This window comes from Molothrus ater, chromosome Z (assembly GCF_012460135.2).
Source record: "Molothrus ater isolate BHLD 08-10-18 breed brown headed cowbird chromosome Z, BPBGC_Mater_1.1, whole genome shotgun sequence".
NCBI lineage: Eukaryota > Metazoa > Chordata > Aves > Passeriformes > Icteridae > Molothrus > Molothrus ater.
In genome coordinates, this window is record NC_050511.2 from 53,349,182 (window position 1) to 53,369,592 (window position 20,411).

A 20,411-nucleotide genomic window follows, 5' to 3' on the forward strand; every position below is an offset into this window, starting at 1 on the left:
TCCCATGAAAATTTCTTTTCCTTCCTTTGACTTCTACAGACTGCTTGACAAGTACAGCAGTCCTCATCAGGCCTCCCTGATGCAGCAGCCTAACTGGGCAGAACAGACTTCCCTCCAGTTCAGTTATAGCACACTAAATCCACAGAGGCACACTCACTTTGCCCTGCTGTGGAGAGGAAAGTCAAATGCACGTTAGTGTGCCAAGGGTGACCCCTCTCACTCCCCTCCCCAAATAACTTGTCGGGCAAGGATTTCAAAGATGTTAAAGATAGACAAACTCATACTAGTTTGGAATGTTATATTATTTATTACAATTTTACTGCATTTATGTTGAACTGCATTTATGTTACACACTGAGGTGTGTAAAATGTTGGCAAAATTGAACATTTTAGCCTGGTTTAATTTTTTTTTACCATTAGTTTAAAGCAAACAAGAAAAATCTGTTCCTGAGTGACAGCAGTAGACGAACAGAAGTGTTTACGCTAGAGCTGTCTCAAGACAAGGCACACCTAAAGTGCCTGAATCTTCATTTTCCAGTGTTTCCAGAGCACAAACCTTTACTGAAGTGACTGAGATCGGGGCATTAACATGTTTAAAAAAAAAAAGTCTTTCTTTATGTCTCTGTTGACCCCAAATCCAGCTAGCATCAAAAAGCACCAGAAAGTTCAATTTGTTCAGACAGGACAAGCAGCCTGTGGGTAGCTGGAGAAGGCTGGGCAGCTAGTAAGGGGATGGGAGGGGGGTCCAGTCCAGACTGGCTATCATATCAACAGCTGCTGTAGAATTTAATTTCCTTTTATAGAAGGGAAACTGTGGGAACTGTTGCTCTCCAAAGTCAGTGGAGCCTTTGGTTTAAGAAACTGCCCTCCCTGGGGAACAGATGCTGCGTAACATCTCAGATGCCTGTGTGTTTGCTCAGGTTTCTGCTGCAGCCAAAACCAGCGTGCTTGTGTTTTTGCTTTATGCAGGGACCTGTGATGCCTGCCTTCTCTGTGGCTTCTGGACCATGACTTGGAGTCACAGGACCTGAGAAAGCCTTCAACAGTCCTGAGAGGTTAGAGGTAGAGGCCAAGGGAAATGCAGTGTTAGGACCATCCAGGGGCATAAGGAGAAACATGCCAGGAGCATTCCTGCTGCTCTGTACAGGGCCCATGGGGCACAGCCCAGGCTGTGATGCCTGGCCAGGTCTGTGCTGGTGGCCACTGAGCTCAGAAGTTGTCACAAGACTGGGGAACAGCTTTCCCGCTGATAGCTGCCATTCCCAGCTCATGCTCAGAGCTGGCAACGCCCCTCAGCAGGAAGAAGTGTGCATCCTGGGAAGAGTAAATATGTGCTTCTGCTGTTCCCTCATTCCTGTGTTTAATAAAAACTAGGATAAACCAGGGCTGGCAGAAGAGAAGGGGACAGGACTTGTCTTAAGGCCAGGGAAGCTCACCTTGTTAGAGCAGTTAACACCTTTTCTTCAGATGCCCACCATCGCAGTCCTCACTTGTACCAGCAGCTCCTCACTCTGTAGAATTAAGTTGTTGGAGGCTGGAGTTTCTTTACACTGAAAACAGATGTCAAGGCATGGAGCCATCAGAAAAAAAATTGGTGGTAGTAGCAGGTTGCATGGTGTGCACAGGAAGCTATCTATAGCAACTGGGAAGTCACAGAGGGCATGTTATCACTGCCCTGCAGGACTCATTCTGGCCACATACAGGGAGTTATATATAGAGCTGTATACAAAAATATAGAAGAGCCCCATGCCTGTGTTGGAAAGCCTCATCAGGACTTCTCTTGAGCAGACTCCTGTCCTTGACATCACCAGAGAACTGCATATTTCAGAGGATATTTTGGAAAGATGCTGGACAGCAAGTACCTCCTGAGGACAGCTAATCTGTAAAACACAAGTGTACAGACCAGAGTGCATGTATGCCCAGTCTAACTAAGATTTCTGATTTCCTTCTGAAGTATTTTTGTGCTCTTTGTAGAAACCTTCCCCCTGTCCCGCCTTCCCATCTATGTACCTCACAGATTGGCTCCACAATAAACTGTCCCACCAGAGCAAAGATGTCTTTGGTTTAAGAATCCACAGGTTTGGGGTTCAGGGGTGGTAAAAAAAAAATTAAAGTGGAATCTAAATAACTGTAAGAAATAGTCCACCAAAGTGCCCCAAGGCAGGATAAACTGTTCCTATACCAGGCCCAACAGTTCTTAGTCTAACCTGCTGTGAAAGAGCACCCCTGACAAATGCTCCCTGGGCAACAGGTTTACACAGATGATCCCTTTCCCCATTGTATTCAAAGGAGGTTTTAATGATAAAATAAGCAGAATGGATGTTGAGACAAAGATGAAAATTCAGTTTGGTCAAGTGAGCTTATTCTAGTAAGGCTTGGCTGTAATTTAAAGAAGGTTGTTACACAAAGATTTCTGGACAGCAAAACAGCAAATAAATATAGCTCTGTGCTTAGGGAAACCTTTAAATTAAACAAAAACAGCATGCAATTTCAACAGCACTCTTGCATATTTAGCTTTCCAGGCAGCATAAGCACCTGTCCCACAAGCACTCACGAAGAGCAATAAACTACAGAAAATCTTGACTCATTTTCACTTCAAATTTTTCTTCTGCAGATTTCATGTAAAAGGATAAGGTGGGATTCTCCCTCCCAGGGTGAGGCAGAGCCTTTGTCTCATGTCTGGAGCAAAGGGAACACAGGGAGAGTTCTGGATGAAGCCCAGGCTGGATCTTGCAGAAACATGAAAGCCTCCATGCTCTCCCAGATTGAGCATCCAAAGCGGTTGCTTTGGTGGTGCACAGGTGTGGTGGGCTGACCTGGGCTGGGCACCAGATGCCTTCCAAACCACTCTATCACCCTCCTTCCCAGCTGGACAGGAGAGAGAAAGTAAGATTGAAAAGGACTCACAGGTTCAGACATGGCAGTTTACTAAAGCAAAAGTGAAAGTTTGCGCATGCAAAAGCAAAGAGAAAAAAATAGGTTTATTCTCTACTTCCCATTGTTGGCGAGCAACGTTCAGCCACTTCCCAGGAACAAGGCTTCAGCACCTGGAGTGGTTGCTCCAGAAGACAAACATTGTAAATAAAATCGTCCCACTTCCTCCTCCTTTCCTTAGCTTTTATATCTGAGTTAATGTCATTTGCAACGAAATATTCCTTGGGTCAGTTTGGATCAGCTGGCCCGGTTGTGTCTTCTCCCAGAACCATGCCCAGCCCCAGCCTACTGATGGGGTAGGCAAGAATGCTGGGGAGACAGTACTGACACTGTGCCAGCACTGCCCAGCTGCAACCAGAGCACCACTGTGTTATCAGCACCTTTCCAGCTGCCAGTGTAAAGCACAGGACTGTGAGGGCTGCTAAGGGAAAATGAACTCAGCCAGACTCAACAAAACAGATTAGCTCCTGGTCCTCATACTAGGGCTTGGTTATCATCACTGTTGGGTGTTAACATGGAAGTTGCTTTCACAAACAGAATAAAATTATCAAAACTCAGCTGTTACATTCATATCTCCCTCCTTGTATTTATGAATTTAATATAAACAACTTGTGTGGCAAGTTGAAACCTCTTTCCTGAACATTTTTAATTCTCAAGTGAGAGAGCATGCAGATTGTTGTCACAGAGACTTTTCTCTTCCTCAATGAACTTTCTCTTTTTACTGCAAGTCAGGATGATATTCTTCCTCAGAATCCTACTTGTTCTCCAGTGATAGCAGCCTGTCCAGTCCTATTCCCAAGTACCGAGTCTGTATCTGCAGATAAAACATTTTAAAGGATGCCAGTCTCACCTTAGTGGAAGGCAAGATCATGGAGTAAATCCTCCTAGAAATTATGGTAAGGCATGTGGAAAATAAGTAGGTGATTTGTGACAAGCCAGTATGGCTTCACTAAGGGCAAATAGTGCCTCACAATTTTGGTGGCCTTCTAAGATGGGCTTACACTGATGGATATGGAAAGGACAGCTGACATGATATATGTGGACCTGTGTAAAGCCTTTGACACTGAACTACATGACATCCTTGCTCCAAACTGGAGAGGGTGGACCACTCAAGGGATAAGGAATGGGCTGTACAGTCTTGCTGAAAAGAGTTGTGGTCAACACCAAAGGTCCAAGCAGAGACCAGTGATGAGTGGCCTTTTGGAGGGCCTGGTGTTGGGACTGGCACTACTCCACAACCCTGCGGGCAGCAGGGACAGGGGGACTGAGTGCACCCTCAGCAAGTGTGCCAGTGACTCTGAGCTGCTTGGTGCTATCCACACACCAGAAGGCAGGAATAGCATCCAGAGGGACCTGGACAGGCTTGAGAAGGGGGCTTGTGTGAACCTCATGGAGGAGTTTGGTACAGCCAAGAGCCAGGTCCTGCGGACAGAAGTACAGACTGGGCAGCAAATGGATTGAGACCAGCTGTTCTGAGAAGGGCTTGGGGGTGCTGCTGGGTGAGAGGCTGGACATGACCTGGCCCTGGCCACTCACAGCCCAGAAAGCCAAATGTGTCCTGGGCTGCAGCCAAAGCAGCGTGGGCAGCAGGGGAGGGAGGGGATTCTGCCCCTCTGCTCTGCTCTGCTCTGCTCTGGTGAGATCCTATTTGGACTGCTGCATCCATCTCTGGGATGCTCAACTTAAGAAGGACACAGACCTTCAGGAGTGCATCCAGGGGAGGCCACGAAGATGATCAGAGGGCTGGAACATCCCTCCTGTGAAGACAGACTGAGAGGGGCCCATTTGACCTGGGAAAGAGAAGGCTCTGGGGAGACCTACAGCACCTTCCAGTACATGAAGGGACCCTACAAAAAAGTTGGACCCTTTTTAGAAGGGCATGTACTGACAGGACAAGGGGGAATGGATTAAAATTGAGAAATTTTAGGTATTAGGAGAAAATTCTTCACTATTGAGGGTGGTGAGGCATTAGGAAAAGGTTTGCCCAGAGAAGCTGTGGTTGCCCCATCCCTGGAAGTGTTCAAATCCAGGCTGGATTGGGCTTTGAGCAACCTGATCTGGTGGGATGCCTCCCTGCCCTTGGCAGGGGAGTTGGATGAGATGATTTTTAAGGTCCCTTCCAACCCAAATCATTCTATGATTCTATGTTCTCACAATGTAGTTATCAAACAAGGCACTTCTCCAGTGCCTCAAAAATAAAGCAGTAGTGTCAGGGTTTGCTGCCTTTGATGGGTTCAGCTTGAAAACCTTTGGAGGCTGTCATGCTCTGTGCCCTTGGGAAGACAGGTCCTCACCCAGAACATGTAACTTGGGAAAAAACACACAACAAGAGCTACAGTTAAAAAGAAATTACAGTTTTCCCACATTTTCTCAACAGCTCATTGATTTTTATTAAACTCAGAAACTAACCAGGCAAATAGAGACCAGGAACACAAAAGCTTAAAAATGGTGAACAGAAAGTGTAAATCTACAACACATAGTAACCACTCAGTGGAGTAATTTAATAACCATTTAGTATAAAGATGTTGAGACTTTCCTCTTTTCCACCCAGTGTCATCTGAAGTGAGGAAAACTTGTTAAGTGGTCTTTTCTTGCAACAGCAAAAAAAGAGCTTTTCAGAACCACCACAGTATTTAACATCAACGTAAACAGACCAATAATCTCATTCAACTGATGCATTTTGGAGATGTCTCATATTTAGTCGCAACAATAGCATCTTCTTACTTAGGGTCTCTCTGCTTCTTATGCATATCCTGACATCTCTTTGACTTCCACAGGGACACTGATAGCAAGTTTCTCCAAAATGCCAGGAGATGGGCCCGTCCATAAAAGGCTTTGACTTTGGAAACCACTGTTTCTTCCCTTCTATATTAGGCAACCCCATACTGAATGGCTCACTTGGCACAAAGTTGAAATGTATTTTTTAGGGAACACAACAGTTTCTACAGAATATTTAATTTCTATACTGCCATCCATGGAGAAAGCAAATTTGATGCAGCTTCTTCAGCTCCTCTCAGGTTGTCTTTTACCTTGGGCAATAGAGCAGAGAGCACAGTACTCTTAATATGTGCTTCAGCATATGCATGTCAGATATTTCTGAAATAATTTACTTGCTAGTTTTTTTTCAGTGATCATGATTGTTCCATTTAGAAAAAATAGTTCTCAATATGAAAATTTATAAATACAAACATGCTTAGAAGCAGCCTTCCAAAATGGTGTTACTACATCTGTCAGCAGCTATGTACAAATCAAGTGGGCCTGAAAGCCCCAGTGACAATGTTTAAATCCCCAGTCCTCACATCCTATGGAAAAGATACATTTGACTTCCTTTGTTCAACAGACCATTTTAAAGCTGTTTTTCTGGAAGAGAAACTCGGGCCACACACAGAGTTTGGGAGTGTTTCAGATAGGATAGAGGCACTCACATTTGTCAGCCTGATAGCCAAGAGGTTTTACATCCTCAAGCACATGGTAAAGCCATTCAATGCATGAATTTCTTATGTAGGTTCAGTCTCAGCAATGTAAAGCTGTGGTTAACACAAAATTATTAGAGGTAGGTAATAATCACATGGTTTGCTTTTTCTAGCTACATTTAAACTTCACAGTTCATATTTAAGTTTTAGCTCTATTTTGACGTATCCCCTTTAAAAGTGATTTTAGGTTATGGACTTCTGTGAAACTCTCATCCACTGATTTCTCATTTAACATTTTTCTAGTCAAAAGACACAATAAACCACAAAAATCAGAGAGACAATTCAATACAGTCAGAATCCAGATGTCTGCTACACAGGAACATTTCATGTTCATCATTTGTTTGCCTGACATAAATTGGGACATTCAGAATGGCAAATCATATATGTAGAGTTGGTTATTAGCCAAAATCAATTAAGTTGATTTTTATCAACTTAAAAAAGATTAAAGATTTTAAAAGAATTAGAGTAATTAGATACTCAGTGTGAGATGAAAGCATGGGTATTTTGCTGCCTTCATCAAACTTTGGGTTAATGAGAAACAAATACGCCTTATGCAACCTTTAGGAAAGGCTACCTCTGCAGTCAACAGGCAGCCTGAAAAGATGTGTAGAATAACTGGGGGCCAAGGAGATAAGAAACGTAAAATCCATATGAAGAACCCAGGGTAGCTTACAGAAAACATAGCAAGAAACGTTACCTGTTTTTTGAGACAGAAAACTGTTAAATTACTTTCCGTGAGAATTTTTCTTATTCACATTGTATGATTTTTCACTGTTACCTCCATATTTTCTGCTGAGGGACCCCGATGTCCCTCACAGATGAGAATGTGGTCACACATAGGACAACTCAGGAACTATAGCTCAGGATTTTGCAAGTATGGATTTGCCTCACAATAATCAAATACATCATTTTTCACCAAGCTAAGTAAGAAAAAATATTTAGACTGTTTCCCAGCAGAGACTAAGAATACCTTATTCAACTCTTCTGAAACTCAAAGCTACTCCCTCTACCAGGGTATGTGGTAAAAGCTCAAAAACTCAAAGATAGCTCACCGGCAAGGCAAAGAATCAGTGGTGGGGATGGACAGCTACAATTACATCTCACCTTCATTGTAACTACACCGGAAACCCATCCTATCCTACCATGAAGTCAACTTGTCGTCACCATCTGATGTAAAGACAAGAAAATACCACGCTTTTTTGATCAATTTTTACTTCAAGATTTTAATTGTTTGGTTTTAAATGGGTTTTTTATCTAGGCAGACCCCTATGATCTTAGAAACTTCTGCTCAGGGAAGCTACTTCAGCCTTTGCTGACCAACATCCCATTAAGCCTATCCAGGAAAATGGGATTCCCACAGGAACTGCAGTAGTGAGCCCCCTGCCTGGGAGATACTCTCTTTCAGGTATCTTGCTAGTTCTTTTTACTTGTGGCTGGATTTTCGGTCATCTCAGCATGTGGTCAATAAAACCAATTCCAAAGCTCTATCTTTGCTCCTTAACTCCTTCATGTTCCTTGAGTCAGTACCTTTCTTTTGCTCCCTAATCTTACCCTACACAGTTCAAATCCTTTCCACCAGTTTGGTTCCATTACTACTCCACATTCTTCACTGGTGCCTCCAGCCTCAGTATCTCCCAATTTTCATTCCTCTCACTCTGCAACAGGCCTACTCAAGCACCTCATTCCCCCTCTCCAGTACTGGCCTCACAGTTCTCTTGGTTTCACACCCCTCCAGACTTCCCAGTTTTTACAACTATTGAGTCTCTCCTCCTCCAAAAGTAAAGTGTCTAGTGGGATGTGTCTAGATCACACACACCCTACCCCACTCCTCCTCTGCTTTTCCAAGCAGACAACTATCACTAGTTATGCTCCCAATGCTGCCATGAAAATTAATCTGCTATAGAAATAAAACCTATCTATTTAGGTAGGAAGGCTGCTACAGGTTTGGACAATGGGATTGTTCTGGTAGCCTAAAGATACCTATTGGACCTCTCTGACATGTGTGCTAGGGGTACAACTATACTACCCTTTTCACTTGCCCTGCATTGCAAAACAGGAATCATCTTTATCCCCAAAGCTCTTTTTGCTAGCCAAAAAGATCTACATCCTGTTTCTTTGGGCTCAGCAGTGGCAAATGGTGCACCTAACCTGTCTCAGGAAGTCTTCAGTTATCTTTGGAACCTTTAGGAAAAAAAAGTGCTGTTAATGACTGGCAAGTAGAAAGATGTGGTGTCTACTGAATGCACAAACTGACCTGCCACAAACACACCAGCTGCAAAGTTACTTCCTTCAACTCTGAACAGCACTTCAAGCATACAAAGTAAGGCACTAGTAAAGCACTAAAGAAGCTGAGAATGTTCATCATTACTCTAATTTGAACAACTTCAATGTATTGCAAAGGTTTGTCTTTGGAAGCAGGCTCTAATGCTACTCTTGCATACAGGTATGCTTCCAAAAGACTGGGCTGAATATCTCTTATTGATGCACATCAATATGCCACACTCTTAGTGAACTTCACATGAAGAAACTATTTTAGATGAAAACTCTGTCTGGCTAACAATCCACTGCATTTGTGTAAAACCTATTCAGAAGAATTATGAGATCCATTTAGTAAGGCCACACAACCTTAAAAGTCCAATATATTCAATAAAATAATTTTATTTGTATTTAATTAATTTGTTTGTGAAAAACAAAGTTTATGGAATCTGAAAATTGATGATAATAGGTAATTTTTAACTGAGACTTAATATGAGAGATTCTCTACCCAAAAATATGTCAAACAGTAAGATTATAAAGAACTTCAACATTCTGTGCTATACTGTATGATATGTAAACAATTTTGAAAATACTTCCCCATTATATATTTTGACACAGTATGCACAAATTTAAAAAAATAAAATTAAAATGAAGTTTAAATGCCTCAAGGGATTTCTTAGAAGTAAAGCCATCTGAAAAGCCATTTACAGTCTGCGGTGACAAACTTCTATATAATCAAAGTATTCCCCATTTCACAATGCAGAATAACCTGCTGAAGGCAACTCCCTATCAAAGTGATGCCAGCAACACAGATCTGATTGTATGACTCCAGCACTTAAAAGAGCACATTGGTTATACATGGCTTTTAACCCTGGGCTACAATTATGCTACCAGAACTAAATTCAAGTCTAAATCAGTCATGTAGAGAGGTGTGTGTCGTCTGAACGCTGTTTAAAGTCCGTGTTTTCCAGATCTGATGAAGGTGGTGAAGACGCTCTGATGCTCTTGTGCTTACATTTAGGGCAGGATGAACTTTGCAAATACCAGATTCTCCAATTAATGACAAACCACAGATTCCAAAGTAGGCATGTAAAGCATCTGAAAGAAAGACAGAAAAGGAAAAAAAACCATCTCAGGTTGTAACAGCCAATATTCAACCCATATTCAAACACTTCTGAGTAATTACAAGCAAGGAAAACAAATAATCAGGTGCCATATATTGGATCAGCAGGCAATCCCTCTCCTCAGGGAAGAATGATGCATCTGACTCCAAATTGATTACTTTATTATACTATACTATATTAAAGAGATATACACTATACCACATCATACTTACTTCTAATTTCTAATTTCTAAACTGAAAACTTGTGACTCTCAGCTGACAGTCCCAACACAAAGACGTGGATTCAATTGGCCAATGACTCAAAACACCATCACCAGAATCCAATCATCAAATTCCTGCAGATAAATAATCTCCCAACACATTCCACATGTTTGCAAAACAACAGAAGCAGAAAATGAGATAAGAATTGTTTTCCCTCTGTGCTTCTCCAGGAAAAAATCTGAGAGAATTATGTCTCCCCTTGTTCAGAGGGCATGTGAATACCACAGCCGTAATTTTAACTTGAGTTTTGATGTAAGGAAAACATTTCTGCCCAGAGTTACCAGCATGAACTAAAGTCCACATTTCTTTTATAACAACTTGTGCACTACATTTTTCTGAGTGCCACAGCCAAAAAGCAAAAGAATTTAAATATCCAAAAATAACCAGTCCAGAAAGAAAATTTTTTTTCTTGCAAGCATTTTTGGCTGGTTACTTTATGAGCAGCTAACTATTGAAACAACAAAGTTAGTGCAAATAGCTGCCAATAGCAAGACTTAGAGAAATTAAGAAGGCATTACTTTTCCTAGCTTTCTATTTTCCTGAGAGATTATGCTAAGGATAGGAATTCATGTAGCTTGATACAGAGATGGCTGCCACCAAAATGGGATACTCTTGCTCTCCTGTTCCATGCTGCTCCTGATGTCCACTTTATACCAGGGCTGCAGCTTGCTGAGTCTGCCTCCTCTGGGTTGCAGCAAGCTATCAGATTGGATTATCTGCCCATGAAATCACAGGTGAAAGATAGAAAGACGATGGGAATTTCATGTGCTCCTTGAAAAAGCTCAACATGTAGTACTCTGTGTAGGTGTCAATAATTTAGTATCTCACTAAAATGATCACAGAATCATTTAGGCTGGAAAAGACCTCTAAGATCAGATTCCAATACTTAACCTAACATTGCCAGGATCAGCAGGAAACCCTGCCCTTAAGTGTCATATTTTATCTCAAGGGATGGTGACTCAAACACCTCAAGTAGCCTGTTCCTATGTTTCACAACCCTTCTGGTGAAATAATGTTTCCTACAATTCAATCTACATCTCTTCCAGTGTAACCTGAGGCTGTTTCTTCTTGTCCCATCAGTTCTTTGTTAAATAATGCTAGTGGCCTCTACATCCAACAATATTTTGACATCTCTTAGCATGGGAACAACAAGACTACAAAATATTATTTTCCTGAATAATCAGCTGGAAAGAGTTACTTGCTAACACTGCAAGTCCATGTAACACATAGATTATCACCAGCAGTTGACTGTCTTCTGAAATTTCTTCTAGTCTTCTTAAAAACATTATTGCACAGCAAATACAGTTTGAGTCCCCAAATATAAACAGAACTTTTATAAAGTAGGAGCCCCAGAAATTAAAATCTAATTCTGATTAAGTCTTAGGAACCTTTATAGTGTCAACATGATCGAAAGACAACTTGCCTTTCAGATATGAGACTGAGCTTGCAGGAAGCTCAGTTGTGTATCTATAACAATGAAAACACAGAAGCAATCTTTGCAATGATGGATTTATAGTCTTTCTTTGTACCAGAACTGCTCTAACTTTGTGGGGAGGGTCCCCACAAACGCGATCAAAGTTTGACTCCTGGCTCTGTTTAGGACACCCCAAGAATTACACCATATGCCTGAGAGCATTGTCCAAAACTTTCTTGAACTCTCTCAGGTTGGTGCTATGAGCACTTTCCTGAAAAGCCTGTTCCAGTGCCCAACCACCCTCTGGGTGAAGAACCTTTTCCTAATATCCGAACTAAACCTCCCCTAATGCAACTTCAGGCCACTCCCTCGTGTCCTGTCACTGTCACAGAAGAGCAGAGATCAGTGCCTGTCCCTCCTCTTCCCCTCACAAGGAAGCTGTAACTGCAGTGAGGTCTCCCCTCAGTCTCCTCCAGGCTGAACAGACCAAGTCACCTCAGCCACGCCTCACACGGCTTCCCCTCAAGGACCTTCACCATCCTCATGGCCTCCTTTAGACACTAACAGCTCAATGCCTTTTTTGTGTTGTGGGACCCAAAACTGTCCCCGGCACTCAAGGTGCCATGTACTGGACAGTTTGTCCAGAATGATCTTGGAAGGGACACTACTGAAAGCCTTATATTACATCAAATGGCTTCCCTTGGTCAGCTGGGGGGACAATCTTGTCATAAAAGGCAATTAAGTTTAAGACAGGTTAACACATGATGAGTATTTGAACCAGACTTTCCAATCTCTAACTCACAAGGTAAATGTTTCCTTAAGACAAACCAAAATGCTCCCTCCAAATGATACTGTTAAATCTATATGATGAGGAGGAAATGCAAATCTATCACAAGCACTGTATTTTCAGTGTGGGTTCACCTTGAAAAATTCTGAACTGTTGTTCAAAATGAAATTATCAATAGATTTAATACTGGGGCACAGATTCTAAACATACTCTTCCTTTATTATGACTAAATTTTTATCTTATTTGGTCCATTTACAAAGACCGTTTATTCTTCCCTGTACAAAATGCCATGGGCACTGAAAACCTACTGGCACAAGCTTTGTTTTCAGAAACTTGCAATACCTTAATTGAATTCTAACAACTTTTAAAATTAAAAGATTTTAGCACCTTTTTGAGTTTTTTTCACTACTTCAAATGATCCACTTCTGAAAGCATAAGTGTCAGACATACTTGTATAAACACAATCTGTAAATCATAGTACATAACTGCGTAAACTTTGACTCTTTTTACTTAATGACTTCTGAATAAGCTTAAATTATTAATTTTCTAAAGAAACAAATATTTTGATACATTAAGAGCAATTTACAGAGATTCCTACAACACAGTATATCCTTTAAGCAGAACAGTTAAACATATACTAAATAGACAGTGATACTCTAACAGTAATCTAAACAACAAGATTCACTTCCTTTGTGGCTGAACAAGGACAAATTTCTCCCTCTTTCCACTTCAAGAATGAAAACCTTTTTATATTTTGAGGGTTTTTTGGGGTTTGGTTGGTTGGTTGGCTTTTTTTGTTTTTCTGGGGTTTTTTTGGAAGGGTACGGTTTCCCTTACACCTCTCAGATGTCTGACTGCTGGAATTAATTTCTTACTTAGAACACACTCATTGCAGTTTTGAGAAGTTATTTTACCTGGATGGCTGTCGGGCCACTTGGCGAATCCACCAACAAGGCGATCTTGAGTTGACAGGATGTAATTTCGGTTTTTCTCAAAATTTGTATATTGGAATATGTTCAAAAGCTGAAAAAAATTAGATTGTAACAGTAATATAAGTCTTAGTATACTTTTAACACTAAGTCTTAACTAAGAGTTAGTAAATTTTTAACACTAGAATATAGTGCCTATTTTTGAGATAAGCAGTAACAGCACAGATAGCACTAATCTGGTAAACCTCCATTTCCTGCATTTTTTGCGAGATGAAAGACATTTATAGTCATTGGTGCATATTGGTGCACTTGTGTCAAATATCTAATGCTTTCAAGCAAAGAAAATAGTGCTTAAAGAAATCAAAACAAGTCAATAGCTATCCCTACACTTGTTCTGTACACTACCTTCAATGTTGCTCCCACCCAAAAGGAATAGCAAGTGTCTACAGGTTTGTTGGGTCGTCCATGGTAGCCATTCTGTTGCCTCATTATACACCATCTTCTTATTCTGTTCAGTTCTTTTTCTGAAAAAACTTCCTCCAGTTTGCCCATCAAACACAGTGATGCAATACCACAAAATGTAGAGCCCCCTACAGAAGAGAAGAGAAGGGTTTGCTTCTGTGAAGAGAAAGCTGGGTTTGCTATGCTTTGATACACAGATTTTCTGAAGCCTGTATGATCTCAGTCAGAACTTTAACTAAGCTATTAGCAATGAAATCAATGGACTTTTAAAAGTATGAAAGAGTTAATTTTGAGTCTAAAATCCAAATAAATAAGAACACTCAAGTTCAGCGGGTATGTCAAAGGTGGGGTGGGGGGAATTCAGGAACTCCCTCAATCCAGCTCTTGTAGAAATAAACCAACCAGCTCATTTTCTTAAAGCTGTTTCTTTTCACAATGCCGTGCAATTTACATTACACAGCAGTCCAGAAACAAGTAAAAGGAATTGCAACAGAAATATTTCTTCACTTGTAACTTAAAAAAGAAAGTTATTGGAATGCCAGCAATCAGACTGAAGCAGAAATGCCAAAGCCAGCCTCAGCCACAATCCCCCAGAGGATATAAACAGACAGAAGTGTCTGGAGAGCAGAAGGAGAAAAAAAAATTCAAACTAAAATTATTAAAAAAACCCCAAACAACGTGTGCACTTAATATGGTGAAAATACTCCCAGACTCTCGTGGTTGTAATACCTACAAATTGTGCTTCTAAGGAATTTTTTGCTGTCAAGGAAACTGTATGGTAAAAAAGATAAACTTATGATCTTTGTGTAGTCCAGCCACCACTTTTTAAAGCCCATCCAAGTTTATTTTGAGTCTAACACCTGATATGATAAAATCAGAGTCTGGGAAAGACCATAAGCAAGCTGCTGACAGGAGACTTGGGCCCCAAAGTTCCTTACAATATCCTGGTGCTGGAAGACCCCAGGAGATGTAAGATTATTTTCACTCTGATGCTGAAATGCAGTGCTGAAGTACTGCTATTTGTTATCACTAACAGTTTACAGAAAGTTAATTAACCAATTGTTTTAATACTGAGGGGTATAATTTAAATTTTTCAGCTTCATTGATCCAGCAAGAAGGAAACAGACAAATCCTATCAAAGCTCAATACTAAGGGTAAACATCTGATAGGATCATAGAATCATTTAGGTTGGAAAAGACCTCCAAGATCATCAAGTCTAACCTTGGACCAATCAGTCCAACGGACTACAGCACTAGATTTAGTATCAGTCACCTAAAAGCAAAAAACTCCTCTGTCACAAGCAGACTGCTACTTCATGGCACAGCAACATTTTGCTTAAAACTAGCAGTCTCTTGGGGATTCCTATCTTCAGATCTAGTAACTCTTTACAAAAATTAACTGTTGCTTCAAGACTTGAACATACAACAGATGCTGTATCTATCAGAGGAAATGCTTCCATGTTTTACCAAAGCTGTTGATATTGCAAGCGATCAGTTACATGGCACAAAATCTCTTGCACATAAAATCCTCAGAGTAACAATGACACCTGTGGAAAAAGTTTGCTCTGTCAGCAACAACTGAGAACTAAAAGCAACACCTTTCAACAAAACACGAGATAAGATTTCAACAAAAACATTCATGAGATAAGATTAATGGGAGTGATTTAAAAAAGCCTGTCTGTTCAGATATTAAGCTAGATCTAAAGGAAGAAGTGACATTTGGAGGCATGTTTTGGATTCGCTCCTCCTCACACAACTTCCTTAGAAAAAAAGGAAAGGTATGGCATACCCTGCATCTGCTACAGCACTTTCAATACCACTCTGAAAGGTGTAGAGCACTTGGACATTCTTACCATGAGATTCCAGTCCAGCTCCCTGTGCCAGGCCGTTATCATAAGACTGAAGAAAAAAAAAATCCCAAAAAGCAGTTAATTTAGAACCATAGCACTTTGACAGACATTGCAATTTCTTAGTTTACCAGCAAAATTATCATCAGATCATTGCCATGATTTAACCTCATTAAATTCTGAACCTCCAAAAATTCTTGCCACAACACAGTTAACAAATCAGCTCTTTTTCAATGCAGGATGCTTTTATGACTTTCATGGAATTAATTTTAGTTGTGACACATGTTAGAAACCTGAAAAAGGGTAAGCAACAAAGAAAAAGATCATGTAATGCAGGTATTAAAAGAAAAAAAAAGGCTATGTAAACAAAACAAAACAATTAAATAGATAACTTAATCTGTCTCTAATCCAAGAGCAGTTTAACATCAAAAAAGAGGCAAAATGCAAAGTACGCCTGTGTGTAGAATACTCAAATCCAAGCAATTCTTTAGTAAGAATCAAGTACATCAGGCTTTAAAAACCAATGAGAAGGGAACCAGAAGCAAGAAGAAAATTATAACATGCATTGGAATAAACTAAAATTGGCCTATAAAATATTACTGTTAAAAAATACCATTACAGTGCTGAAAAATCACTCTGTTAAGCGCAACAAAAGGGGAAACTCAAGTCTGACAAAGCACCAAGAATATCATAGTTCATGTCTGTCATGAGCAATCTATGGACATGTGTAAGAATATGTAAGAATAATAATCTTTCTTCCCTAAAAATCCATTAAATCATTTTACTTGAAAAGAAACAAAAGACCGTGTAAGAAATTATTCATAAAATAGCAAATATTTATTTTACAAGAGTTCATAGAATACTTATTGAACTATCTCTGAACAAATACCAAATTGCTTAGTAGGAAAAACGAGGTGTAACTCTTGAAGTTAAATTACATTGGCCCTACGTATTCTACATCAACTGTTCAATTAATGATTGGATCAGTATCTGATCAGACACAAAGCACTAAAAATCCTCTCCCCACATCCTCCAGGTGCTGACTGTGAATTTCTCACATTTTCTCTGAAACAGTGGCTAGTAGATACAGGACACCTTGACAAACCAATAATGACTCCCATAGTCCTAACCAAAGAATGGTTACAGGACTATTGTATCTCTAGAAACTACCTAAGGATCGTTTTGTGCATCTGCTTTTAAAGCTGACATTGAGAAGAAAAAAGTAAACAGAAGAAAATACAGAAGCTACACTAAAACTGTATTTCTAGTTTTGAATTGTTGCTGAAAGCTGAAGCAACTAAAAATACTAATACCTGATAAATACACTTCAAGCTGCAGCTTGATTTCTCAGGTTTGAACCAGTAAATTTTAGTAATCTCTATGAACTTCTGAATGTTAAAGCACACAGTGTGAACTCTTCCTTTTTCACTGCTTTTTGAGAATGCAATACAAATGTGCTACACACTCCATAGATGCATTAATTGCTAAGAAAAGGCAAGCTGATTAGCAAAGCTATGCTGGCAGAGCTAATTAACTCTACAAACAGCAATTTTAAGAGGAGGTGGCTTGCTTTATGTATGATGAAGTAATTAGCTCTGGAGAAAAGCTGTTAAGTGTGCATCCCAGACACTACTATGTTGGGCTGTACAATTAGCTTTAAACTCTTAACAGACTAAGCTAGCCAGGAAAAGACACAATCTTTGTGATAAGCCACAGTGTCTTCTGAACTTTGACGATGGCAAGACTTAGTTCTCTACTAGTGAACTGAAGTATTAGTAGGAGGCCTTCCAAGATGTCTTGCCATGGTAAGGCCTCAATTATTAGAGGTTTTTTAAATTATTAAAGGTATCTCTTTTTCCAATAGGAACATAATGACTGGAATTTGCAGGTCCAACAATTAATGCTAAGCTCTAGAAGCAAAGTTTAAATTTGGTTCAAGATCACACTACACAATAAATCTCCAGTACCACTTCAAAGCTCTAAACTTTCAAAAAATCTCCACTTGTCTGCTCTATTAATGGCCTCATCTGATGCTGTCTGTCTGTTTTGTCTTAGAAAAGAACAGTTGCTTCTCCCTCTCTTTATTTTTTCAGTGCTGCCTGTTACACTATGTATCTCTGTCACACTCCAGTTAACAATCTCATTTCCAGAATAAAGACTCCTAGTATATGAAATACTCCTTTTACACAAGCTGATTCATACCTTCCACAGTTCAACTCAACTTTCTTTGTCCCCTTCCTAGTTCCACCATTTCCTTTGGGATCAAAACTGCACTCAAATGTTCACAACTAACAGACAATGTGATGTACAGAACTACAATGAGGATTTTGCTCTTGGGTTTTGTTTTCTATTCTTTTTAACACTTGATTCTCCTATCGTAACTCTGCTAAGCTATTTTACTAAAGACTGATCTCAGTAAACATTAAGGTCCAGAAATGATCAGAGGAGGAAGAATGTTCGCAGCCTAATCAGTAAGAGCAAGCACTCTGCCTAAGCTCCTCTCTCAGACTGAAAGGAGAATGGATAAATCATCGTCCTTGGGTGAAACCCACTGAAAGGATTCAGCAGGGATATTCTCATGCTGAGAACCCATGCTAACTAAGGGGAGCTACCAGCTATGGGAGAAGGGCTCTTATGGGAAGCAGGGGAGGAGGATTCTAGGATTGTACAGAAACCCCCTTATCATGGACTGTTTTCTGGGGAATGCAGGGGTAAACATAACTTACTATGGGATGGCTAGGGAAAGGGCCGATGGTAAGAAACAGAAATATCAAAGCAGACTGGAGAAGAACAAGGGGAAACAGAGGGGAAAACGGGATAAAAGGTGCTACTAGGATGTGAACAGACTGCAGGTCCATATCCTTGTATGACTGAGCCCTGGCCTTGATTATCTCTGTCTGTCCGGGACTATGGCAGTGTGCCAGAAAGCTTCTTGAGGTGTACAGTAAGAAATACTAAGACATCCAAATACCTCCTTTAAAAATAAACAACAAATAAAAAACAACTTAGTCTGAAGCAAGAGATTTTGAAGTCTTTTTTTAAACTTGTTTCTCACATAAATTGTACAATCTTGCTGCTTACAGCAACTACTGAAAATAGTCATTTACAACAGAAGCTGTGACTCATCCTAAATTTTGGTCTTCTTTGTGGACCACAAGAATTTAACCTGTATTTACTCACACTAAGGGAACTGCAATTTCCAAGCTTGCTCAGCTTCCTTAAAAAATTGTGTTTCAATCTTTGAAAATGTAACTCAATTAAACTAGTGAAACAACATGAAAAAAAATGGAAATCTCCTTTACTCCAATCAAATATGAAGACAATTTGCACAGACACAGAAAAAATGTGTACGTACTCATATGTTTTTTCATTCCAAATATCTAATAAAGAAATTATGAAGTGCATGACTGGAAACATTTAAGGATGAACTGATGTCAATAATTAGTATATTTGAATCTGTGTATCTTTTAAAAAGCAATACTACAGCTCAATGAAATATGAGGATTTTATTGGTACACTTTTCTAAAGTGCTTTCTGCACTTTTTCTAAACGCAAACATCACACCTTAGTTTTCAAAAACTTGCTTTCAATTGCTTAATTATTTTAAATAAAGAGGCTTTTTCATACAATTTGCGGCAAACAAACACACCAAATAAAATTATCTTGCTAGCACACACATTTTAATGAAAATACAAATGCAAAAAGCCAATGTACTTTGTAATTCTCAACTCGCTAGAGCAAGAAGAAAAAATAAAGAAAATATTGTAATACAGTTTGGACAGACATGTTTTTAAGCCACAGTTAAGAAAAAAAGCTTAAAGCCTGAAAGCATAGGAAGAAGTAACATTTTGTGAACACTCACCATACTTCTTCTAATGTAGTCTATTGCTTTCTTCATATCCATGCCTGACCAGTTATCGAGCATGTAGCAGATGCAGGAAGCACAGTACACAAACCTCATATCATTTTCACTTCCTTCCAGCACTGCACAGAAACTGAAAGAAACATTTCTGTCTTTAAACACTGTTTTGCCTGTTACACCAGAAAATATGAAATGCGGTTCAAAGAATCGCAGTGTTTTCTCTAAAGATTAGTTTACAGTAGTCTCATAAATATAACCCAAAGCTAGACTAGATTTTCTTTTTAGAAGATGTGATTCTAAGCCAAGGAAAATGCACAGAACTCTAAACATTTAGGAGCCTGAGTAACTATTTCCAGCAACATAATGATACTGGTGCTTACTTATTCCAAAATGTTTATACTTACAGTCTTTCACCTATTACAGTATATACAGATACATGACTTACCATTTTACCTCTTTTGAGCAGAATTTTTTGACTTCCTAGGAATCCTAATAGCTCACAAGGCTTTCTTTCCTTACTGCAACTTGAGGACCAGTTTCCCACGTATGTATAAAGGCAATTGCTAATACGACCATTTCTAATACAAATGGTGAATCAGTTTTTAATTAGTTACTGTTACAATTGCACCAAACTCTATGAATATTTTAAAATTTTTGTATCTGGGTTATTTTGGCACTACGTCAGAGACTCTTAAGATGATGATGGATGCCCTGATTTGGGTTTTGTATCAGAAAATTGCCAACAGAACCAGGGCAGTAACCCCCCCTGTACTAGGCACTGGTGAGGCCACACCTCAAGATTTGAGTTCTGTTTTGGCCCCTCAAGATAAGGAAGTCCATTGAGGTGCTAGAGTGTGTCCAGGGAAGGGCAGTGGAGCTGGGAAGGGTTTGGAGCACAAATCTGATGAGGAGCAGCTGAAGGAGCCATACAGAAATAAACACTGAGAGGACAACTTATCACTCAACTACCTGAAAGGTGGCAAGTTGGGGGTTGGTCTCCTCTCCCATGTGTGACAGAGGAAATGGCTTCAAGTTGTACCAGACGAGGTTTAGATTAGGTATTAG

General features: G+C 39.9%; 1 protein-coding gene across 1 annotated transcript in view; it reads right to left on the reverse strand.

Annotated features, from left to right (window-relative positions):
- Positions 1-5,298: 5,298 nt before the first annotated feature.
- PGGT1B (protein geranylgeranyltransferase type I subunit beta) overlaps positions 5,299-20,411 on the reverse strand; it is a 35,438-nt gene continuing 20,325 nt past the window's right edge. The window contains 6 exon segments of the mRNA XM_036403057.1: positions 5,299-9,623; positions 9,626-9,760; positions 13,162-13,270; positions 13,582-13,766; positions 15,491-15,536; positions 19,347-19,479. Coding sequence (XP_036258950.1) covers positions 9,580-9,623; positions 9,626-9,760; positions 13,162-13,270; positions 13,582-13,766; positions 15,491-15,536; positions 19,347-19,479 — 652 coding nt within the window. The 3' untranslated portion in view covers positions 5,299-9,579.